The sequence below is a fragment of the Osmerus eperlanus genome, chromosome 6 (genome assembly GCF_963692335.1).
Source record: "Osmerus eperlanus chromosome 6, fOsmEpe2.1, whole genome shotgun sequence".
NCBI classification, from domain to species: domain Eukaryota; kingdom Metazoa; phylum Chordata; class Actinopteri; order Osmeriformes; family Osmeridae; genus Osmerus; species Osmerus eperlanus.
In genome coordinates this window covers 3,794,697-3,820,471 of record NC_085023.1, presented here as the reverse complement: position 1 = coordinate 3,820,471, position 25,775 = coordinate 3,794,697, and the positions used below count along the sequence as shown (strand labels likewise).

General features: G+C 51.0%; 1 protein-coding gene across 2 annotated transcripts; it reads left to right on the top strand.

Annotated features, from left to right (window-relative positions):
• Positions 1–931: 931 nt before the first annotated feature.
• micu1 (mitochondrial calcium uptake 1) lies at positions 932–24,969 on the top strand. Of its 2 annotated transcripts, XM_062463026.1 has the most exons (13): positions 932–1,090; positions 3,917–4,081; positions 4,166–4,352; positions 4,964–5,126; positions 6,707–6,750; positions 8,768–8,779; positions 19,046–19,160; positions 19,389–19,471; positions 19,588–19,788; positions 20,818–20,955; positions 22,062–22,170; positions 24,080–24,169; positions 24,332–24,969. In XM_062463026.1, the coding sequence occupies exons 2-13, from the start codon at positions 3,918–3,920 to the stop codon at positions 24,493–24,495; spliced, it is 1,470 nt and encodes a 489-aa protein (XP_062319010.1). In that variant the 5' UTR covers positions 932–1,090; position 3,917; the 3' UTR covers positions 24,496–24,969. The 2 variants fall into 2 exon arrangements, with proteins under 2 accessions (XP_062319010.1, XP_062319011.1); XM_062463027.1 differs by lacking the exon at positions 8,768–8,779.
• Positions 24,970–25,775: the final 806 nt, after the last annotated feature.

Here is a 25,775-nt window from a genome sequence, read left to right as displayed (position 1 = left end):
AATCAGCATTTTTGAACTAATCTCCTGAATTAACGATTCAATGACTAAATGTTCCCCAATGACAAAACATTTTTGTAAGTTATTATACCATGGTCTGGGTGAATACTAATCTAGTGCTAATCAATGGGGAGTCAGGTGGCTGAGCGGCCTTGGGCAAGACACTTGACCCTACTTACCTCGGGGGAATGTCCCTGTACTTACTGTAAGTCGCTCTGGATAAGAGCGTCTGCTAAATGTGTGCTACACATGCTGCGGCCGTACTGTAGCGTACTAGTAGGCCTATATGGCCGACCTTGTTCGTGAAAACCTTGATATTGATTTGGGGACAATGACATGGCTTGTTAGCTAGTCTTCTTGTCAAACATATTGTCAAATTATATTTACTGTTTGTCAACCGTACACAATGTTCTTGCTAGCATAACTTAGCTTTCCGGCTAATAGCTCAGTCCTCCGCTGCACGTAAACGGGCGGGGACCCCTACAGGAGGGGGCCCATGGGCTGGAGCCCAGTCAAGCCCAATGGTAAATCCAGCCCTGGTCACGAGTGATTATTTTGTATTTTTTTTTGTCATAGTCACGAACTGAATGACTTATGGTTACCGGAGGGGGGCCAGTCCAAAGCTGCTCGGGGGCCGGATTCGGCCCGCGGGCCGCCTATTGAAGAGCCCTGCCCTACAATTTCCCCAGAAATTGTACCCTCTCTAGTTATTATTATTAGGCTATATTAATAATTATTATATGGATTGAAAAGAGTGAGAATAGGAGTTAAGGGGGCCCCATGCCTGTCTTCGCCTGGGGCCCGCAAATCCGCCACTGACAGAGTCATACAGACACCAAGAGGAAAATTAAATGCTTTCCAGTGGAATACATAGTGTTTAGGTGAGAAAGGACCCACCGCATGGGGTAGAGCTGAGCGCCACTCCCGCCCTTGAAACGAGCTTCGTAGCGTGGGGGCGGCGCTCTGCTGGGCAATGCGGAACTAGTGCTCAGCTGTACGTCAGACGGCAAAAACAGAAAACACATTTGGAAACGTCGTAGTTAGTTTGATATTAACACAGAAATTCTACAAGAGCCTTCATATAAAGACGAAAGTAAGTAACTCATTTGCTGATTTAGCTGGCTAAGCAAGACAAATACGATAGTAAGATCATTTTTGTGTGCAGATAGCTATCTTGCTGGCTTGTTAGTTGACATTAGCGAGCGGGCATCTCTGGACATTGTTGACAGGTACAAGACAGGGACAGGAGGCGGATTCTGATTAGAGAGAAGCCCGCTTTTTAACCTAAATGGTTTTCTAATGTTGTCTGTTGTATGTCAGTCGCTAGCCAAATCCTGAATAGCAACAAAAACCTAGCATGATGTGTTAGCAGCAGGGAAAGATAGTTTGGGTATGCACGTTTTAGACGTTAGCGTATCTCAACGGCAAGAGAGGGGTCATCAAGTCACTAGATAACAGCGTCACCAATTACAGGAGTTAATGATGAGTGTAAATCTTCTTTTCTCCTTCATTTGCAACACATTTGCAAAACAATTGCAACACATTTGCAACACAGTGTATTTAAAGCGTCCTATTTTGAAATGCATTTTCAACATCGCTAAAACCATAAAAACCCGTCTGTCCCAACCCGTATTATACAAAAGTACAGTCCCAATACCAAATAATACTCTCTATTTGTAGGTAATTCAGATGGACTCTGCTTAATATGTATGTGTTACATACAATCTAAAATAATGACTGGAACATTAATTCCAACCATTTGAAAGACAGCTAGTTCGTTAGGTTTGAAAGAGAGTTCCCCTCGAGTGTAGAGGGTGAGCTGAATGTAGTTAGGAGTTCAGGGGGCTTTCAAAATAAAAGCGAACCATTGGAAGTTTGGTAAGTTTAATTTTTTGTTGGAGCCGAAGCACACGTCCACAACCCTCTTCACACCAGCTCCACCAGTTGAGAAACATTGAGGTAGAGGACCCATTATCCCTTCCACAGGGCCGCTTGGAGATGCCAGCAGAGAGATGCTCTGACTGGTGTGAAGCTCACTTCAAAAAGATTAGTTTCACTAAGTGGACAGCCCAGGTGGCTGCTCTGGCAGAGAGGAGCTGGCTCTAAAGTACCTGTCTGGCACGCAGCTGCACACTGGAGGAAACTGCTGTGCTGGCTGCTGGTGGTATGATGGTGTCAATGTGTGCATGTGTAATTGTGTGTGTGTGATGAAGATTGAGTGCATGTGTAATTTTGTGTGGGTCAGTGAGGGAAAATGTGTGGTTGGTTGTGGTTTGTCATGATTGATCCTGGTTGGTTCCGGAGAGAGATGAAGGGGGCAAGAGAGCGATATGGTATGGAGGGAGATGGAGAAGAAGGGAGGGAGAAAGGGAGATTGATGTAGAGATGGATGGAGGGAAAGAGAATTAACGCTGAGAGGCAGTATGATCAGAGAAAGGGATGATGGATAGAGAAATACAGAGCAAGAGAGAGAGAGATGCAGAGAGAGTGAGAGAGAGAGACGAACACAGAGAGAGGGAGACAGTGTGAGAGAGACAGAGAAAGGGAGAAACAGAGAGAGATACAGCGAGAGACACACAGACAGAGAGAGAGAACAGTTGGAGGTCCTCTTTATACCTCAGACACTCAGTCCTCATCAGTCTCTGATGTCACGCCCCACTGATCGCTCCAATTAGTCACTTTCTGCTGAATCAGTGCCACAGTCCCAGACGGGGTATCTTTAATGGAGGACCCTCCACACACACCCCTCCACACACACACCCTCCACACACACCCCTCCACACACACACCCTCCACACACACACCCTCCACACACACCCCATCCACACACACCCTCCACACACACACCCTCCACACACACACCCTCCACACACACAGCCTCCACACACACACAGCCTCCACACACCACTTCACTCTCACCCCCTCCAAACACACCCCTCCACACACACACCCTCCACACACACAGCCTCCACACACACACACACCTCCACACACACAGCCTCCACACACACACACAGCCTCCACACACCACTTCACTCTTACCCCCTCCAAACACACCCCTCCACACACACACCCTCCACACACACCCCTCCACACACACACCCTCCACACACACAGCCTCCACACACACACCCTCCACACACACAGCCTCCACACACACACACCCTCCACACACACACCTCCACACACACACAGCCTCCACACACACACCCCTCCAAACACACCCCTCCACACACACACCCTCCACACAAACACACCCTCTCCACACACACAGCCTCCACACACACCCCTCCAAACACCGAAAAAGGTCGTAACAGGGCAAGTTCTCCACCCTGACCACGAGAGGACAAACACATTCACACACACATGCTGCATACACACACCAGCATCTGCTGTACCCTCCTTAATTGTTAATCAGTTGTGCGTGACACTGTTGAATGAAATTACAGGCTTGTTGGAAATTAAGTTGGGAGATTATCAGCGTGGTGAGAAATGAGTTGTGGCCATGTGGAGGTCTGCTTCTGGGTAACACTGCTGGGCTAGCAGCAGCCTGGAGCTGTGGGATTGGAGGAGGAGAGGATGAGGAAGAGAGGATGAGGAGGAGAGGAGGAGGAGAGGATGAGGAGGATGAGGAGGAGAAGAGAGGAGGATTGAGGCGCAGGACAGGAGAGGTGGAAGGGAAAAGTAGAGCAGATGAGGAGGTTGAAATGAGGGAGAGGAGAGAGGTGCAGGAGGAGCATACAGGTGGTGTACTCTTTAGGGGGTATGGAGACATCTCTAGAGGAGTGGACTGTTCAAGTGCTGCTTTTTCTGGATGCTGTTAATTAGATTTGAGAAGGACTCAAATCCCCTTCGCTACTCTGTCTGTCTGTCTCTCTGCCTGTCTGTCTGAATAATGAGAATGGTCTCTTCTCTCCAGGATGTTCCGCTTGCGGGCATTGTCGGCCGCCACCGTGGGACTAGCACAGTTGTCTCGGCGTTACCATGGTGATGCCGTGCGGGGCTCTGGTAGGAGGAGACTGATGCTAGCTGCTCTGGTGGGCGTGGCGGGGGCGTCAGCCAGCACTGGGCTGCTCTGGACAAGGTAGGAAGACCTCTCCCCCCCTCCCCCTCTTCCCTCTCATACCCTCTCCCTCCTCCTCCTGATTGTTTGTTTGTTGACGTCCAGAGCGTACGCAGACGCTGGCCCCTCCGTCAGACACGCAGAGCGCCCCGAGGCGGAGGAGGCGGCGTTTGTGAAGGAAGAGGCAGAGTCGGAGGCGGAGTCCGAGACCTCGGTGGAGGCCAGCGGAGGAGAGGAAGAGGGGACGGAGGGAAAGAAGAAGAAGCCACGCTCAGGGTTCCGTGACCGCAAGGTAATCAATAACCCTAAAGACCCCGCCCATCAGCCAGCTGGCCAATCGGCTGGGCCGATATCCTGCTGCATCCTTCTCAGGCGTGACCTTACGGAAGGTGTCAGAAACGGGATTGTACTGTATGCAAATACAAGGGTTTATATGAGGGATGGGATGGTTCTGGAGAGGAGGATGGAGGAGAGGGCACAGGGAGAGGAGGACAGGACGAGATGAGAGAAGGGAAGGAGGAGAGGCTATGGCCATTAACCCTAAGCACACACCCACAATACATGATGGATAGAGAAGGAGAGAGAGGGAGAGCGACAGAGAGATTAATCGAGGGTCGGAGAGATGGATGGAAAGGGAGATGCAGAGACGGAGGAATGAAAAGAAGAATTACCCCTGCAGCTGCTGCTCCTGGTCTCGGGGCAGGAGCTGGGGAGCTCGGGGGGGGTGTGTGTGTGTGTGTGTGCGTGTTGGGTGGGTGTTTCACTGTACTTTTTTTTAGGCCCCTCTCCATCCCTCATCTCTCTCTCCTCTCCTTCCATCTCTCCCTGTTCTGTTCCTTCTCCCCTCCACTCCTCCCTCCCCTCCCCTCGACCCCCCCCTCCCCCCCCTCCATCTGGGTGTAGGTGATGGAGTATGAGAACAGGATCAGAGCCTACTCCACACCGGACAAGATCTTCCGCTACTTTGCCACGCTGAAGATCATCAGTGAGCATGGAGATGCGGAGGTCTACATGACGCCCCAGGACTTTGTACGCTCCATCACCCCCAACGAGAAGCAGCCTGAAAGTAGGCCCCCCTCCTCTCTGTTTCTCTCTCTCTCTCTACCTCTCTCTTTCTTTTTCTCTCTCTCCATTTATTTCTCTCTGTCTCTCTTTCATTCCCTCTCTCTCTCTTTCTATTTCTTAGTTTCAAATTTCTCTCTCTTTACATCTCTATTTCTCTCTCTATCTCTTCCCATCTTTCTCTGTCCGTCTATTTGGTCTTGAAGCTAAGCTTCCAGGCACTGGCCCAGAAAAGTTATAAAACCCTGTGTGTGTGCGTGCGTGTGTGAGTGTGATTCCTTAGGGCTGAGGAGATGAGAAGGGGTGATTCATGATCACCACTCACTCAGGGCGAGATTCCTTTCCTCCCCTCTCCTTCACTCCTCTCCCCTTCTTCCCTCCTCTTCTCTCCTCTCCTTTTACCTCTCCCCTCCTCCTTTCTGCCCATCTCCCCCTGTTCCTTCTCTGGTTCAGACTGGACTGAACTGGACTCTCTGTAGTTCTATCCCTCCATCTGTCTCCTGCATTTGTGGTGAGGGGGGGGTGCCTGGTAGGCCCGGCTGGCAGCCAGGAAGGGTGATGGAGATGGGGGGGGGGGGGGGGGGGTTAGGAGTGTGTGGGGGGGGTCGTATTACCAAACCCTGCAGTTGGTATATTAATTAGCCGGGTTAAACTAGAGCAGGACACAGCAGTCACGCACAGAGTTGTTGGGGTGGGGGAGAGATGGAGGGAGGGAGGAGGAGAGAGAGAGAGAGAGAGAGGGAGAGATATCAGATCAGGAGGAAAGCTGGGGAGAAGCTTCATGTAGCTGTTTCGTGTAGCTGGTCTCTCTCAGCACACAGTCTCTCCAATACTGGTCTCTCTCAGCACACAGTCTCTCCAATACTGGTCTCTCTCAGCACACAGTTTCTCCAATACTGGTCTCTCTCAGCACACAGTCTCTCTTATACTGGTCTCTCTGAGCACACAGTCTCTCTTATACTGGTCTCTCTCAGCACACAGTCTCTCTTATACTGGTCTCTCTCAGCACACAGTCTCTCTTATACTGGTCTCTCTCAGCACACAGTCTCTCTCAGCACACAGTCTCTCCCATACTGGTCTCTCTCTGCACAAAGTCTCTCCCATACTGGTCTCTCTCAGCACACAGTCTCTCTCATACTGGTCTCTCTCTGCACCCCCCTCCTCCTCCTGTGCTGGCGTTTGAGTGTTGGAGCTGTCGATGAGACCGGGATCTGCTGATGGCTGCTCTCCTGTGCTTCTGAGCCTCTGTGAAGATACAGTCTATAAATACACACACACAGTCCTACAGTACATACACGGATAGAGTATATTATTTTCTCTGGATGGAGACGACTACCTCAATGCTATTTTGTCCAAATCAACATTAACATTCTGTTTCATCTCTTTTCGCTTTTCTTCTCTCCGTCTCCTTCTCTCTCTTCCTCCCTCTCGCTTTCTTTCTCTGTATCTCTCCCTCTCTCCTATCTCACTCACACTCTCTCTCTCCTTCTCTCTCTTCCTCCCTCTCTCTTTCTTTCTCTGTATCTCTCCCTCTCTCCTATCTCACTCACACTCACTCTCTCCTTCTCTCTCTCCCTCTCTCAGACCTGGGTCTGGACCAGTTCCACGTAAAACGCTATGATGGGAAGGTAAGCTGTATGTGTTTGTGCGCGCATGTGTGTGTGTGCAGAACAGGAACAATAGGATGTTACCTGGCTACTGTAAAGGCCACCTGGATGAGGCTAGTGGTGTCTTTCATGAGGAGCCCTTTTCATTTATCCTCACAAAGTCTTGTCTGGGCTGGCCTCTCCTCCACCCAGTCCTCCTCCTCTTCTCCTCCTCCTCCCTCTTCTATTTCTCTTTTATGGTCAGTGACGTTCATACTGTGTGTGTGCGTGTGTGCGTGTGTGTGTGTGTGTGTGTGCGCGTGCGTGCGTGCGCGCCCGTGTGTGTGTGTGTTTATCAACATGCTGCTCTCTAGTTGGACCAGCCCACCAGGATAATAACTCAACCAGACAGTTTCTCTCACGCGTCCTGCCTCCTCCCCTCCTCCCTTCCTCCCTTCCTCCTTCTTCCCTCCCTCTCGTTCCCTTCATTCGTCCCTCCTCTCTCCCTTGTTCCCTCGTTCCATTCCTTCCTCCCCTCCTCCCTCTCTCGTCTTTCTTCTGTGGGTGAGACACAGGGATGGAGGGAGACAGGGGAGGGGAAGGGAGAAGGCGGAAGAGGTGGAGGGAGAGACTGGAAGGGTAACGGAGAGGGAGGGAGGGACTGAGAACCACTTGGTCTCATACACAAGACTCTAGAATGAAGAGAACGTTTTGGGACCACTTCCCTCTGCTCTCCTCTTCAGAGAACCATTCTCTGGTCTCAACATTCTGGATTATGATTGGTGTCTCTGTCCCAACACACACCAAGCAGTTTGTGCACTTTTCCGATTCATGTCCTCTGCTGGATCATGTAAATGTCACCCATATATCCAGGATTTCTCAAGCTTTAATACCAAACAAATCACTATGCTCTCTCTCTCTCTCTCTCTCTCTCTCTCTCTCTCTCTCTCTCTCTCTCTCTCTCTCTCTTTTTCCATCCCCGCAGTTATTTATATTACACATACTGCAGTAGCGTTATAAATATCTAGAACAGGCAACTGCCATTTCTGTCAGTCCAGAATGAGGGGGAGTGGGGAGGGGCGGCGGGGAGGAAAGGGGGGTTGAGGTAGCTTGGGTCGGGAGAGCAGGGGGAGGTTGGGTGAGAAGGGGGTGGTAGTGTGAGTCTCTCTCCCCTTGTGTGTCTCTCTGTCCAGTCTTAGACCCGTCTATGAAGACATGCTTCCTCCACAGGGTGAGTGGGTGTGTGACCCCACATCCCATTCCTTCACCAGATTGACTGTGTTCTGTCGGGGGCGGTCATGGGGTGTCTGTTCATGGGGGAATGGTCTTCCTCATCTCTTCTCCTGTGTGTGTGTGTGTGTGTGTGTGTGTTTGTGCATGCTTTATTTGGTAATACACATCTCCATCTAAATAGATGACCTCAGATCCAAGTGCATCATAAACTGCCCTCGTCTTAGTTTGATGTGAAAGTCTTTCTCTCACCACCTTCTCTTTGTCTCACCTCCTCTCTCTTTCTCTCTCTCTCTACACTGTTCTCTCCATTGGCTCTCACCCTCCGTCTCCCTGTCTCTTCTTCTCCCTCTCTGTCCTCTCTCCTCCTGTGGGCGTTCATTCAGCTGTTAAAGTGTAATATTGTTGTGATGTTGTTCTTTTAACTGTTCCTGTGCTTGTGCAGTCTTCTCTTCTCCATTTAACCAATAATCCTTCCATGTCTCCACCTCTCCTCTTCTCTCCTCCACCTCCCCTCTCCTCTCCTCCCCATCAATCACCCCATCCTTCCCTCCATACAATCCCTTGTTTTCTCCTCCCCAATTATTCCTCCCCGCCGATCCCCTTCTTCCTCCCCCCCTCTCTCTCCCCTCCCTCCTCTCACCCTACACTTCCACTTTCCCCCTCTCTCCTCCCTGTCTCTCTCCTCCCTGTCTCCTGTCTCTCTCCTCCCTGTCTCTCTCCTCCCTGTCTCTCTCCTCCCTGTCTCCTGTCTCTCTCCTCCCTGTCTCTCTCCTCCCCCACTCCCCCCTCCTCCCTCCCCCCTCCCTCCCTCGCCCCCCCTCTGCAGGACTTCTGGCAGGTATGAAGCGTGTGCAAGCAGCATGTGTGTTTGTGTGCTCCCCAATGAGAACTGCACTATGTCATCACTCTGCCTTCACCTCTCTGCCGCTGTTCTCTCTTTCTGTCTCTCTGACTTACTCTCTGCCCCCCACCTTCACCTATCAACATAACTGTACACAGACCTACCTGGATGCAGTCTTATCTAAACGTACCTGAAGACAGTCATATCTAGACCTATTGTACCTGGACACACACGCATACAAAGTTGCATACACACACATATAGACACACACACGGACACAGAGCCAGTGTGTCTTTGTCCCAGCGTAGTGTGAGCCCAGCTGCTTGCCATAAAGCAGATACCTGCTGCATTATTGAGAGAGGGCTAAACTCTTGTTACTCGATTATTCAGTACTGCAACACAGGGTCATCACACACGCGTGACCAGAGAACCATCCCACGCACACGCACCACACACACACACACACTTGAAAGCGGGGAAGCGAGCCTGTTTAATTGAAACTTATCTGTCAGTGCTGATGTAATAGAGTCATGTCCCTCACTCTCCCTTTCAGCCCTCCACTCTTCTCTTCCACTCCTCTCCTCTGCTCTTTCTCTCCCCCTCCTCTCCTCTTTCTCTCCTCCTCTCCTTCTCTCCTCTTCTCTCCTTCTCCTCTCCTCCTCTTCTTTCAGCTGTTAGTCCTCTACCATGCTTTGGAGCTGTGCCCTTCCCAGCATGCCTAGCTCATGCCTGTGTCTGAGGGTGTAGAGTAGGTGGTCCTCTGTCTGCATGGTGGTCTCGCAGGGCTGGCCACGCCCAGGAAGTGGAGCTGCTCTTCCTCTGCATGGTGCCAGCTCTCCTCGCTGCTGGGTCGACCACGCCGGCGCCTCGAGGGCCGCCATTTAATCGAGTAGTGAATAAAAGTAAACATCATGGGCTGCTGTATTGGCAGCTTGGCTATTTAAAAATGGCGGTGTTTTCTTACAATTCTCTCTGACCAGTCAGCAGTCTGCTGCGTTTTCACTAGGGATGCACGATATATCGGCGGCCATATCGGTATCGGCTGATAAATGTTTATTTTTTGCGTTATCGGTCCGATAAGAAAAGTTTGATTATAAATTCAAGCAGATAAATTATGGATTATATCCACCCGTTGAAGCACTTATTTTTTTCGGTCAGGCAATATATTTTATTTATATAAAAGAAAGTCAGCCAAAGGAATGTATAATTAATTGTCAAATTTAAGAAATTTTCTAATTTTGGTCAAAGAAAGATCTAGATGTTTTATGCAGTTACGGTTTTAATAAAAGCAGTTGTCCACTGTATATGTTTGCCTTTTGTTTTTGTAATCAGACTCAGGCTTTGTATTTATCGGCATGTATCGGTTATCGGCTTCCCAATAAAAAGTTATCGCTATCTGCCAAAATGTCCATATCGGTGCATCCCTAGTTTTCACGTCACCTTTTAGTATCGCTTCAGCTTGCATGGAGCCTCAACAGAGAGGTTCCAGGACAAGGATCAGGTAGCTACTAGGGACCAGGTTTTCTTGATGGAAAACCTGAACAGGCGAGCTGAGCCGAGTCGGCACCATGCAGTGGATAAGCGCTGTAGAGTGGTCCAATGTGCAGCCTGCATGTTTAGACTCCCCCACTAGCCCTCCCCAGTCCTATTGGCTGGTTATCTGACTTCAGCTGCATGGTCACTTCCTGCAGAGCATGGTTTACAAACACAGGAAGTCCTCTCCCCACATGTGGAAACACCTCCCACTTTCCATACCCTGCGGTCTTTCTTAACTGTGTGAAGCCACGCCCACTCTGCGTCGTGACCGGGCAGGAGAGGTGCGGCCTTTCACTCACCTAGAATGCTCAGAGGCTGCTACCATGGAAAACAACCTGTTGTGTACCACAGAAACTTGTTGTTTTTAACTGTTTAATTTTCAGCCGGACACCAGTGGAGACTGGTCTCTTTACGTTCTCTCTCTGTCTCTCTATCTCTTTCTCTTACACACACACACACACACACACACACACACACACATACCCCGCCCATCCTGCGGTCTCTATTCCAGGTTGCTAGCTGCACACCTGGCCTGCTAAAGTGTGCAGCTGCCAGTGCTTAGTGGCAGTAATGCTGAGCTGGAGGGTGTTGGTGTGACAGCAGGAGTGTGGATGAGTTTGTGGGTGTCGTACGTGACTGTGTGTGACCTTGCAGAACAGACCTAGCTGGTGGCTCGCCAGGTAGAGCGCGTACCAGGTAGTCTGAGACCTAGCCCTGGGTGTCCGGGTTCAAACCCAGCCCAGGCCATTTCCTGTATGTCCTTCCCACTATTCCATACGTTTCCTGTCACTATACACTGTCTCTATCCTAATAAAGCAGAAATGCTGAAAATATATCTTACATATGTCCCAGAATAGACCTGGCTTAGTTGTGTGTCAGTGCTTCCAGAGCAGTAACATCACAAACACAACCAGCCTACCAATAGAATAGAACAGAACAGACCAGACCAGTTTTACAACAGACTAGACTAGACCAGATCAGACTACAATAAACCAGAGTAGAACCACACTGACCCAGCTGTGATTGGAATTGTCTAACCTCTAGATACATTATTTTCATCTCTCTCCCCATCTCTGTCCTCCTCTCCTCTGTGGGTCCCAGACAGACAGAAGACCAGCCGTTCTTCGGCACCAACTGGAGATGAAAGAGACTAGAGAGTTCAGGGTCTGCCTGCAGACACACACGCAAACACACAACAAAGTTGCTCAAGGTCAGACAAAAACACTTGACACACAGTAACTCATTACACACACACAGACTAGACTCAACATCCCTACAGAAACCGACTTTTTCCTGTTAGAAGGGAGAGTCAGAGTGCTGTTTAGAGCCTCAGACCTCACACACAGCAGGAACAACAGACTAGGCATCAGACACAAAGCAGAAACAGGCTAGACCTCAGACACACAGCAGGAACAACAGACTAGGCATCAGACACAAAGCATAAACAGGCTAGACCTCAGACACACAGCAGGAACAACAGACTAGGCATCAGACACAAAGCATAAACAGGCTAGACCTCAGACACACAGCAGGAACAACAGACTAGACCTCAGACACACAGCAGGAACAACAGACTAGACCTCAGACACACAGCAGGAACAGACTAGACCTCAGACACACAGCAGGAACAACAGACTAGACCTCAGACACACAGCAGGAACGGACAAGACCTCAGACACAAAGCAGAAACAGGCTAGACCTCAGACACACAGCAGGAACAGACTAGACCTCAGACACACAGCAGGAACAACAGACTAGACCTCAGACACACAGCAGGAACAACAGACTAGACCTCAGACACACAGCAGGAACGGACAAGACCTCAGACACAAAGCAGAAACAGGCTAGACCTCAGACACACAGCAGGAACAGACTAGACCTCAGACACACAGCAGGAACAACAGACTAGACCTCAGACACACAGCAGGAACAACAGACTAGACCTCAGACACACAGCAGGAACAGACTAGACCTCAGACACACAGCAGGAACAGACTAGACCTCAGACACACAGCAGGAACAGACTAGACCTCAGACACACAGCAGGAACAGACTAGACCTCAGACACACAGCAGGAACAGCAGACAAGAATATACACAGAAGGGCAGTCCTGTGTGGTAGTCTTTCACCCACTTTCTTTATACCTTACTTTTTCCACTTGTTTCATGTATTTATTTATTAGTGTAAAGTTGTGTTTTTTTAACGATTTTAGGGGCATTTATAATCTTTTGATAGGAATAGTGTAGAGGGGACAGGAAGTGTAGGGGGGAGAGAGAGAGGGGCCGCCCCGGTGAGGCCTCAGCCTACATGGTGCATCTATCCTGTGAACCGCTGGGGCCCCCTTTACATCCAATCACCTCATTTTTGACTGGAGAGTTTGGGGTTTTGGGACGAGAGATTTTGTCTCGTTGGTGAGCAGTAAACCGAGCTAACCAAGGGAGACCCTTCTCCATCGATTTGTTGTTGCACATTATTACTTTGCTTTGTATTTCATTGATTGTTGGTCAGCCTTTTGGAGAAGATACCAGAACTTTACTTCTCTTTTTAAAATGTGTGTGTGCATTGGGAACAAACACAGTTCTGCTCTGCAAGCGCTCTATTACGATGTACTTTAAGAATTCCATTTGTACTTTATCAACATGTATATTTTCCCATATTTGGGATTGGGAGTTGGTCCCTATATCTCACTTCCTACAACACGATACAGTAGGAAAGTCTCTCTCACTCACTTCCTACAACACGATACAGTAGGAAAGTCTCTCACTTCCTACAACACGATACAGTAGGAAAGTCTCTCTCACTCACTTCCTACAACACGATACAGTAGGAAAGTCTCTCACTTCCTACAACACGATACAGTAGGAAAGTCTCTCTCACTCACTTCCTACAACACGATACAGTAGGAAAGTCTCTCTCACTCACTTTCTACAACACGATACAGTAGGAAAGTCTCTCTCACTTCCTACAACACGATAAAGTAGGAAAGTCTCTCACTTTCTACAACACGATACAGTAGGAAAGTCTCACTTTCTACAACACGATACAGTAGGAAAGTCTCTCACTTCCTACAACACGATACAGTAGGAAAGTCTCTCACTTCCTACAACACGATACAGTAGGAAAGTCTCTCACTTTCTACAACACGATACAGTAGGAAAGTCTCACTTTCTACAACACGATACAGTAGGAAAGTCTCTCACTTTCTACAACACGATACAGTAGGAAAGTCTCTCTCACTTCCTACAACACGATACAGTAGGAAAGTCTCACTTTCTACAACACGATACAGTAGGAAAGATTTTTGTCTCACTATCTCACTGTTATCTGTTTGGGCTGGTCTAGCGCAGCTGGTAATCAGTAATGGGGCTGTTCCCACACACTCAAAACACACACAACACACACTCACAACACACACAGGGCCTCATGTACTAACGCTTTTGCGCCCACTTCAGGCGTAGTTGTTTCGCAACGTGCGCGTAAACGCATGGCGAGGTATGTACAAACATGCAGGATGCGGGTTCTTCGCATATGCCTCCTGGCAGCAGTAATCCAAGCAAGACGAAGACATAGGCCAAGGAGACGAGCTGAAAGGATTTTTGCCACAAGGATCACACTTTTTCAGTTGAGTGAACACAAAATCATTTTGCGTTACAGATTAAACAGCCATGCAATATTACAGTTCTGGAATTTGTAATTTCGGTCAAGATGGCATTTTTTTTGTGTCTGTGTTTAATTCCGGTCTTGTATAATATTTACATTTGCTGTTACCTCAAGAACAAGCACATACATTTTGTTATCACAAAGTCTTTGTTTCCGCTGTTTTGACTTTGGTGGATGATCTATGATAGAAAGAGAGAAGGAGGCCCCAATTGCGCGTTTAAATGCTCGCAATTTATGGTATAGTGGGCAGAGAAAGGCGCTGATTACCGGGTGACCTGCGGGTTTGGTAAATACAACGTAAACTGAATTATCACAGCGTGCGCTTTCTACGGGGTTGGCCATGGCTCTGATAACGTTACATTTGCAAATGTACATACATGAGGGCCACAGTGTAGATTACAACCATCAACCAGTCAGGGCACAGATAAAGATGTGGACAGAGCCACTAGTGTCTAAAGGATGGTTGCTGTTTGTTCATGTTTTATGGGGCTGTCATCAGAGCTTCGAAGGTGCATGCCAAGGGGCACTCTGTAGAGATACTGCTCCATAAAACAACACACCACACACACACCATACACACAACAAACGCTTCGCGTTTGCAGGGCTTTGATTTAGACCTCGTTTATGTGGTGACTCCGAGTATCTGGCACCCGGTATCTGTCACTCGCTGTCATGGTGAACTTGGGAGATGTAGATCTCTCTAGATCCTGGTAGTTGGGAGACGTAGATATCTCTGGATCCTGGTAGTTGGGAGAAGTAGATCTCTCTGGATCCTGGTAGTTGGGAGAAGTAGATCTCTCTGGATACTGGTAGTTGGGAGGAGTAGATCTCTCTGGATCCTGGTAGTTGGGAGGAGTAGATCTCTCTGGATCCTGGTAGTTGGGAGGAGTAGATCTCTCTGGATCCTGGTAGTTGGGAGAAGTAGATCTCTCTGGATCCTGGTAGTTGGGAGACGTAGATCTCTCTGGATCCTGGTAGTTTGGAGATGTAGATCTCTCTGGATCCTGGTAGTTGGGAGACGTAGATCTCTCTGGATCCTGGTAGTTTGGAGATGTAGATCTCTCTGGATCCTGGTAGTTGGGAGGAGTAGATCTCTCTGGATCCTGGTAGTTTGGAGATGTAGATCTCTCTGGATCCTGGTAGTTGGGAGGAGTAGATCTCTCTGGATCCTGGTAGTTGGGAGACGTAGATCTCTCTGGATCCTGGTAGTTGGGAGGAGTACATCTCTCTGGATCCTGGTAGTTGGGAGACGTAGATCTCTCTGGATCCTGGTAGTTTGGAGATGTAGATCTCTCTGGATCCTGGTAGTTGGGAGGAGTAGATCTCTCTGGATCCTGGTAGTTGGGAGACGTAGATCTCTCTGGATCCTGGTAGTTGGGAGGAGTACATCTCTCTGGATCCTGGTAGTTGGGAGACGTAGATCTCTCTGGATCCTGGTAGTTGGGAGGAGTACATCTCTCTGCATCCTGGTAGTTGAGAGCTGACAGCCTCAGCTGAGTGGTATGTTAAATTCAGGAAGTTGCAGAGTGTAAATGTAGTATTTTGTTGCTGACCATAAAGAATGTGACAAAGCCCCTTAGTAATAGACTTCTAATTGTGTGTGTGTGTGTGTGTGTGTGCGCGCCTGGCTGGAGGTTCAGCCATGTGAGTAGAGCCGCATGAAACAGAAAGTCTGGCCTTCTGCACGCATGCCGAGGGCTGCCCCTCGCTGAGAAGTTAGACCACTGAAGTTTGGCCTAGTTGGGCCTCCATACACCAGGGAAGGCCTTGACGGTGTGAGTGATAAGGGAAATGGAACAAGGTGTAGCCTGGCCTGGTCTAACCAAGTTGGACTCGCCTAGCCTAACAAGGCCTGGCCTAGTCTGAATTAAGTTAACCTGGCCTGGCCTAACCTAGCTTGAACTATGTTAGCCTAGCCTACCCTAGTGTTTCTGCCTCAGCAGCCAGAGGAGCTATCCTTCTGTGACAGTGAAGGAGCGAGACTCAGCCTGCAGGACTCAGCATAGCGTGACCGATTTCCCTCTCTCACACACACATACATGTACACACACATGGGCGTACACACGCATACACAGGAGGCAGTACTGTTAATTGACTGCAGTAAGGATTGTAGTTATGAGAGGCTGGGAGCAGAGGAGCTCTGGGAGGCTTTGTCTGAAGCAGGACTTAATATGAGCTGGAGCACAGAGAGACTGTCTGCCAGCACACACACCATACACACACACACAATATGAGCTGGAGCACAGAGAGACTGTCTGCCAGCACACACACCATACACACACACACCATACACACACAGACACACCATACACACACACACACCATACACACACGCCATACACACACACGCCACATACACACACACACACCACGCACACATACACACCACACACACACAACACACACTATGCACACACGAAGGAATACTGACTCCAACACAGAGATCAAAGCGTTGCCTGTGTCTAGATTTATTGGCTGCCAGGTTTATCGGTTGTGAGTGTGTGTGTGTGCGTTGGACATCTCCCCTCGGTGTTGGACCCAGCAGAGTGGAGCTTCCTCAGAAGCCCTGGGTTAGCATCACGAGAGGGAGGGGGAGGGAAGAGCGGGATGGAGGGAGGGAGGGGTGGTGAGAGGGTTAGCTGATGAAGGGAGGGAGGGAGGGGTGGTGAGAGGGTTAGCTGATGAAGGGAGGGAGGGAGGGGTGGTGAGAGGGTTAGCTGATGAAGGGAGGGAGGGAGGGATGGTGAGAGGGTTAGCTGATGAAGGGAGGGAGGGAGGGGTGGTGAGAGGGTTAGCTGATGAAGGGAGGGAGGGAGGGGTGGTGAGAGGGTTAGCTGATGAAGGGAGGGAGGGAGGGATGGTGAGAGGGTTAGCTGATGAAGGGAGGGAGGGAGGGATGGTGAGAGGGTTAGCTGATGAAGGGAGGGAGGGAGGGGTGGTGAGAGGGTTAGCTGATGAAGGGAGTGATGGAGGGATGGTGAGAGGGTTAGCTGATGAAGGGAGGGAGGGAGGGATGGTGAGAGGGTTAGCTGATGGAGAGAGGGAGGGGTGGTGAGAGGGTTAGCTGATGAAGGGAGGGAGGGAGGGGTGGTGAGAGGGTTAGCTGATGAAGGGAGGGAGGGATGGTGAGAGGGTTAGCTGATGAAGGGAGCGAGGTAGGGATGGTGAGAGGGTTAGCTGATGAAGGGAGTGATGGAGGGATGGTGAGAGGGTTAGCTGATGAAGGGAGGGAGGGAGGGATGGTGAGAGGGTTAGCTGATGAAGGGAGTGATGGAGGGATGGTGAGAGGGTTAGCTGATGAAGGGAGGGAGGGATGGTGAGAGGGTTAGCTGATGAAGGGAGTGATGGAGGGATGGTGAGAGGGTTAGCTGATGAAGGGAGTGATGGAGGGATGGTGAGAGGGTTAGCTGATGAAGGGAGTGAGGGAGGGATGGTGAGAGGGTTAGCTGATGAAGGGAGCGAGGTAGGGATGGTGAGAGGGTTAGCTGATGAAGGGAGTGTGGGAGGGATGATGAGAGGGTTAGCTGATGAAGGGAGGGAGGGATGGTGAGAGGGTTAGCTGATGAAGGGAGGGAGGGATGGTGAGAGGGTTAGCTGATGAAGGGAGGGAGGGATGGTGAGAGGGTTAGCTGATGAAGGGAGGGAGGGATGGTGAGAGGCTTAGCTGATGAAGGGAGGGAGGGATGGTGAGAGGGTTAGCTGATGAAGGGAGTGATGGAGGGATGGTGAGAGGGTTAGCTGATGAAGGCAGTGGTGGTGAGAAGGTTGGCTGATGAAGGGAGTGAGAGTGGTGGTGAGAGGGTTAGCTGATGAAGGGAGTGAGAGACTGATGATGAGAGGGTTAGTGTGTGAGTGTGTATGTGTGAGTGTGTGTGAGTGTGTTTGACTGTGTGTGTGTGAGAGTGAATGTTGAATGAAGGACAGATTCTACATTAGGTTTAGGAGGCTAGTCCAGCATGTTCACCTGGAGTGTGTTCTCTGTCTCACACACACACACACACAACACACACACCCCATCCTGCTGCACCAGCTGGCTCTTGTCCCACTTTGGGTTCCCTCTATTTCAGCCCCAAATAATAATCTCTCTCTCTTGGGTGTGTGTGGAGGGGGTGTGTGGATGGCTGGAAGGGGTGTGTGGGGTGTGTGTGTATGTGTGTGTGAGTTATGAGGATGTGTGTGTGTGTGTGTGTGTGTGTGTGTGGAGGAGGGGGGGTTGTTCTATACCCATAAGCACTGTGGTTCAGGATTGTTTTAACCCATATCTTTTTCCCTCCTCTCCTTATTGGACCTGGTCAGACAGAGGTAATTCCCTGGGTACCCCCCCTCACCCTCCCTCCTCCCTCCCCCCCCCAGGCATGACCCCTCCTCACCCTTCACCCCCCCTCACTCCTCTCCCTCATATCTCCTCACCCCCCCCTCCCCCTATAGATCTCTCTAGTCAGACGTGATCTCACTGTGATGTGTATGTCACTGTGATCTGTGCATGTGGTGGGTCAGTTCTCATGCAGTGCTGTAGTGATACACATGTTAACCACCACATCTTCCACTGGTCTCCTCTGTGTCACCAAGTGTCTGTGCGAGCGTCCACGCGCTCCAAATGTGTTGTCAACATATGATGTCATATGTCTTGAGAACTATGATGTGTGTGTGAGAGCAAATGAGTGTGTGTGTGTGCGTGTGTGTTTCCGGCTGTGTATATTGGCTCCACTGTAAGTGTTGTATTGAGAACCCTGTCTAGCCCCCAGTAACCCTGTCTCCAACTCTCTCTCTCTCTGGTGTGTGTGTGTGTGTGTGGAGTGACCTCATGTGTACACTGCACCTGCATGACCGTCGGACTGTCCTCGTCTGCCTCTCTCTACCGTGTGTGTGTGAGCGTGTGTGTGAGCCTGCTCCTGAAGAAGAGGCTTGAAGGAAAGCTCTGTGTCGGAGCACACTCCTCAGATCACACACACACACACACACACAAACGGAGCTCCCCAGTCCTGACGGCTGTCGTGGAGGGCTGGTAGGCCTGTCCTGGACACACCTCTCACCTTCTCCTCTCCTCTCTCCTCCCTGCGAGAGCAGAAGATCGCCCAGGAGAGGGAGAAGTTTGCAGATGAAGACAGCATCTTCTTCTCTCTGGGAGAGTGTGGTCTCATCTCCTTCTCTGACTACATCTTCCTCACCACAGTGCTCTCCAGTACGTACCTGTCTCCCTGTTAACCTGTCTGTTTACCTGTCTGTCTGTCTGTCTGTCTGTCTGTCTGTCTGTCTGTCTGCCTGTTAACCTGTCTGTTTACATGTCTTTCTATCTGTTAACCTGTCTGTCTGCCTTCTTGTCTCTTTCTGTCTGTCTCTGTGTGTCTGTCTTTATCTGTAAGTGTGTGTGATAATAGGCTTCTAATGGTGTGTGTGTGTGTGTGTTCAGCCCCACAAAGGAACTTTGAGATCGCCTTCAAGATGTTTGACCTGAATGGAGATGGGGAAGTAGATCTGGAGGAGTTTGAGCAGGTCAGGAGACAAACAGCCTCTCAACACACACACACACACTCTGTCAACACACACTCTCACACGGCTGCACACTCTCAGCACACACCACACCTCACGCGTGTGACCTTTGGCCCCAGGTCCAGAGCATCATCAGGTCTCAGACCAGCGTGGGGATGCGTCACAGGGACCGCTCCACCACGGGCAACACCCTGAGGAACGCCGGCTGCAGCTCCGCCCTCACCACATACTTTTTCGGTCAGGACCTGAAGGGCAAGCTGACGATAGGAGCCTTCCTGGAGTTCCAGAGGAAGCTGCAGCATGATGTGCTGAAACTGGAGGTGAGGGTGGGGGGGAGAGGGGAGGGGATGGTGGGGGGAGAGGAGAGGGGAGGGGAGGGTGGGGGGGAGAGGGGAGGGGAGGGTGGGGGGGAGGGGGTCCACCACTGTAACATAAGACCTTACACCACTCTATACTCTCCTTGCCTCCATCTATTCTCCCTTCTCTCTCCTTATACCCTGCCCCCCTCTCTCTCTGCCCCCCTCTCTCTCTGCCCCCCTCTCTCTCTGCCCCCCTCTCTCTCTGCTCCCCTCTCTCTCCTTATACCCTGCCCCCCCTCTCTCTCTGCCCCCCTCTCTCTCCTTATACCCTGCCCCCCTCTCTCTCTGCCCCCCTCTCTCTGCCCCCCTCTCTCTCTGCCCCCCTCTCTCTCTGCCCCCCTCTCTCTCTGCCCCCTTCTCTCCCTGCCCCCCTCTCTCTCTGCCCCCCTCTCTCCCTGCCCCCCCTCTCTCCCTGCCCCCCTCTCTCTCTGCCCCCCTCTCTCTCTGCCCCCCTCTCTCTCTGCCCCCCTCTCTCTGCCCCCCTCTCTCTCTGCCCCCCTCTCTCTCTGCCCCCTTCTCTCTCTGCCCCCCTCTCTCCCTGCCCCCCTCTCTCTCTGCCCCCTTCTCTCTCTGCCCCCTTCTCTCCCTGCCCCCCTCTCTCTCTGCCCCCTTCTCTCTCTGCCCCCTTCTCTCTCCTTATACCCTGCCCCCTCTCTCTCTGCCTCCCTCTCTCTCTGCCCCCCTCTCTCTCTGCCCCCTTCTCTCCCTGCCCCCCTCTCTCTCTGCCCCCCTCTCTCTCTGCCGCCCTCTCTCCCTGCCCCCCTCTCTCTCTGCCCCCCTCTCTCTCTGCCCCCCTCTCTCTCTGCCCCCTTCTCTCTCTCTGCCCCCTTCTCTCTCTGCCCCCTTATCTCTCTGCCCCCTTCTCTCTCTGCCCCCTTCTCTCCCTGCCCCCCTCTCTCTCTGCCCCCTTCTCTCTCTGCCCCCCTCTCTCTCTGCCCCCTTCTCTCTCTGCCCCCTTCTCTCCCTGCCCCCCTCTCTCTGCCCCCCCAGTTTGAGAGGAACGACCCTGTGGATGGGAGGGTGACGGAGAGGCAGTTTGGAGGCATGCTGCTGGCCTACAGTGGTGTCCAGTCACGCAAGCTCAAACAGATGCAGAAGGGCCTGAAGAAGATGTTCAAGGATGCCCAGGTGCGTACGTGTGTGTGTATGTACGTGTTAGTGTGTGTATGTAAGTGTGTGTGTGTGTGTGTATGTACGTGTGTGTGTTTGTGTGTGTTTTTGGGTTTGGGGGTGGGTTGATAGGACAGGAGAATTTTCTGTGACAGTGTGTACGTGTGTGTGTGTGTTCGGGAGGGGGGTGGCTTGAAAGGACAGGAGAATTTGCTGTGACAGTGTGTAGGTGTGTGACAGTGACGTGTGTGTGTAGGTGTGTGACAGTGACGTGTGTGTGTGTGTGTGTAGGTGTAACAGACTGAAAGGTAATTCATCACTGAGAGGACAGCAGAGTCTGTCTTACTCTGCCTGCCTGCCTGTCCATCTCTCCATCTCTCTATCCCTCTCTCTCCATCTCTCCCTCTCTCTATCCCTCTCTCTCCATCTCTCCCTCTCTCTCCATCTCTCTATCCCTCTCTCTCCATCTCTCCCTCTCGTCTGTCTGCCTCTGCCCTGTCTCTCAGTAGCTAAAGAGACTAGAAACAGGGAGACAGAGAGAGACAGACAGACAGAGAGAGAGACAGAGAGAGACAGACATAGAGAGAGAGAGAGAGAGAGAGAGAGAGAGAGAGAGAGAGAGATAGAGAGAGAGAGAGAGAGGGGATGAAACCATAAGTGTGTCGTCGGTGTGTGGTTATCTGTAGTGTAGTAATGATGATAATAATGATAGTGCTGCTGTCAGATGTGAAGCCAACGACACTGCAGTCTGGGGGGGGGGGGGGAGATGGATTGGTAACTTGCTATCTTTCAGCTGTGTCTGTTAAGTTAATGAAATGAGTTATGAGCTATTCAGCCAGCTGCTTCTCTATGATCCACTCAGTTCATCAGCAGTGCCTGTGTATAGTACTAGTGTGTGTGTGGTGTTGGTTTGTGGAGCAAGTGTGTATGTGTGTGTTTCTTCTGTCTAACATATGTTCACACACACACACACACACATCTGCTGTAGTTCTTACTTCACTCTCTCCTTCTCCCCCTTCACTCTCTCCTTCTCTCCCTTCACTCTCTCCTTCTCTCCTTCTCTCTCCCCCTTCACTCTCTCCTTTTCCCTCCCTCCTTCCCTCATCCCTCTCTTCTGTGTACAGGGCATCACCTTTGAGGAGCTGGAGAACTTCTTCACGTTTCTGAAGAATGTCAACGACGTGGACACTGCTCTCAGTTTCTATCACATGGCCGGCGCCTCCATCGACAAAGGTACAAACATAACCTCTTCTATCTATATACCTCCCCCTCTCTCTCTCTCTCTCTCTCTCTCTCTCTCTCTACAGTACCTACCTACCCTCCTCTCTCTTTCTCTCTCTCTCTCTACCTCTCTCTCTCTACCTCTTTTTCTCTCTCTACCTCTCTTTATCTCTCTCTCTCTCTCTCTCTCTCTACCTCTCTTTATATATCTCTCTCTACCTCTCTATCTCTCTCTCTACCTCTCTTTATCTCTCTCTCTGCTCTCCCAGTGCAGACTGTCCGTTTAGTGCTCAGCCATCCAGATCTCTGCATCTCATTGCTCCTGGCTCAGCTCTCAGATCCTCTCCCCTTCTCCTCCTCCCTTCCCCTCCCTTCCCCTCCTCCTCCCCTCCCCTCCTCCCTTCCCCTCCTCCTCCCCTCCCCCTCCTCCTCCCCTCCCCTCCTCCTCCCTTCCCCTCTCTCTCTCTCTCTCTCTCTCTCTCTCTCTCTCTCTCTCTCTCTCTCTCTCTCTCTCTCTCTCTCTCTGAAGTCAGTGAATCAATAGTCTTATTGAGATTGTTTAATCATTCCTTCTCCTCCCCTCTCCACTCTCCTTCACTCTCCTTCCCTCTCCTCTCCTTGTGACATCCCCTGAGAGTCGAAGTGCTGAGATGCATACCATTTAGGGAGACTTTGTCAGGAAACTGCGTTTGCAGTGATGTGCATTTAATTAACAACAAAAACAATGTTTACACAGAAACTGTTAACAGCCCTGTTGGGCTTTTCATCTGGAAGCCTCACCCACATTCTGACTCTCTCCTGGTGCTGGGAGGGGAAGACTGTGACTCTCCTGGTGCTGGGAGGGGAAGACTGTGACTCTCCTGGTGCTGGGAGGGGAAGACTGTGACTCTCCTGGTGCTGGGAGGGGAAGACTGTGACTCTCTCCTGGTGCTGGGAGGGGAAGACTGTGACTGTCCTGGTGCTGGGAGGGGAAGACTGTGACTCTCCTGGTGCTGGGAGGGGAAGACTGTGACTGTCCTGGTGCCGGGAGGGGAAGACTGTGACTCTCCTGGTGCTGGGAGGGGAAGACTGTGACTGTCCTGGTGCTGGGAGGGGAAGACTGTGACTCTCCTGGTGCTGGGAGGGGAAGACTGTGACTCTCTCCTGGTGCTGGGAGGGGAAGACTGTGACTCTCTCCTGGTGCTGGGAGGGGAAGACTGTGACTCTCTCCTGGTGCTGGGAGGGGAAGACTGTGACTGTCCTGGTGCTGGGAGGGGAAGACTGTGACTCTCCTGGTGCCGGGAGGGGAAGACTGTGACTCTCCTGGTGCCGGGAGGGGAAGACTGTGACTCTCCTGGTGCCGGGAGGGGAAGACTGTGACTCCTGGTGCCGGGAGGGGAAGACTGTGACTGTCCTGGTGCTGGGAGGGGAAGACTGTGACTCTCCTGGTGCCGGGAGGGGAAGACTGTGACTCCTGGTGCCGGGAGGGGAAGACTGTGACTCTCTCCTGGTGCTGGGAGGGGAAGACTGTGACTCTCCTGGTGCTGGGAGGGGAAGACTGTGACTGTCCTGGTGCCGGGAGGGGAAGACTGTGACTGTCCTGGTGCTGGGAGGGGAAGACTGTGACTCTCTCCTGGTGCTGGGAGGGGAAGACTGTGACTCTCCTGGTGCTGGGAGGGGAAGACTGTGACTCCTGGGGGTGTCTCATATCCTCGGTAGTATTGATCCTCAGTAGGCAGAAGCCTCTTGTCTGGATGAACAGATCAGGTTCACCAGGAATGTCTCTGTAACTCTGTATGGTCATTCTAGATAAATCTGTTACTCTGTAGTTTCACACGATAATTTCTCGTACTTTTTCACTCTCTTCTGCCCTCCCACCTACCCACCCTCCCTCCATCCATCCCTCCTCTCCTCCATCCTTCCCTCCCTCCCCCCCCTCCAGCCACTATGAAGCAGGTAGCCCGGACGGTGGCCAAGGTGGAGCTATCTGACCACGTGTGTGATGTGGTGTTCGCTCTCTTCGACTGTGATGGTGAGCAGCTACTCTCTCTCTCTCTCTCTCCCCCTCTCCCTCTCTCTCTCTCTCTCTCTGCCTCATCCCTCTAGCATCCACTGCTTATTTACGGCTCCTTCCATCTCTCTCGGCCTTCATCCTCCATCTGCTCCTCCCCCTCCTCGTGTCCTCGTCTCCCAGGTAACGGGGAGCTGAGTAATAAGGAGTTCATCTCCATCATGAAGCAGCGTCTGATGCGTGGTCTGGAGAAGCCCAAGGACATGGGCTTCACCCGGCTGGTGCGGGCTATGTGCAAGTGTGCCCAGGACACGGCATGGGACTTTGCCTCCACCAAGACCCAGTAGGGAGGGGGGGAGGGAGGGAGGGGAGTGTGTTTGTGTGTTGGGTAATGTGCATATATGTGTGTGTGTGGATGCAGATGAGCGTGTGTATGGTGGGGTAGGGAGACTACAAAGGCCATCAAAGTCCTCCTCTTCAAAGCGGCGACCCTGACTAACGGTGAACTTGTTAAGACAGCAGCTCGTTAATATGTCAGCTCGTTAAGACAGCAACTCGTTAGCATAATCAATCACGCATGTCAATGTGGTTGGAGCTCTGCCATCCAGGGGCACATGCTGATGTTGCTGTTTGTGTCCTCAGCAGCTCTCCATAGATGCCCGCCCAAAGGCATTGTGGGTCTTCATATATTGACAACCTCCACGTTGTCTCTGCTTCACTCTGACAAGGCTCTGCTATTAAAGACTATTATTATTCCAGAATGACTTTATAAGACTGATGTATAAAAGAATGACTCCATAATAAAAGGATTATTTCCATAAGAGCGGATGTGTTGTGTCTGTCATGAGGTGCAGCTTTCATGTTCTGAACTGACACCAGCCACTTGACAACCGAAGAGGCCGATCTGAAGCTCTCTGCATGCGGAGATATGGGTGAGTACACACTCCCAAGAGGGGATTCTGTGCGTGTTCTGAAAGTGAGTGAAATGAAAGATAAAGAGGAGTGGGTGTGTTTGAGAGAGGGTATGTGTGTGTGAGAGAGATAATGTAGTGTGTGTGTGTGTGTGTTAAGAGATTGTGAGAGTGTTTGAGTGTAGGTTAGAGACTGTTAGTGTGTGTGTTTGAGAATGTGTGTTGGTGTGTGTGTGTTAGAGAGTGTGTTAGTGTGTGTGTGTGTTAGAGAGTGTGTGGGGGCAGCACCACTCAGCAGTTCTGTTAAATTGAAGTGGACAGGATGACCAGTCCTCGCCCCATTAAAACAATGTGATGCATTCATCATCTCCTGCACACACACACTTTCAACACACACTTTGTCTCAACACACACACACACACACTCAATACACACACACCCACTCTCAACACACACATACACACACACCCACTCTCAATACACACACACCCACTCTCAACACACAAAAAAAGTTCTCAACTACAGCGCCCTGAAACACACGTACCACTGCAGTGCCCTTAACAAACTAAACACACTGACAGTTTGAGACTTGAGTGGTCGCAGACAGGAAGCTTCAACAAGCAGAGTCCCATCCATCCATCCATTCCCTGCTACAGACTAGAACTGGACCAGAACCCAAACACAGGGACTAGAACAGGCTCAGCGAGAACCTTGCA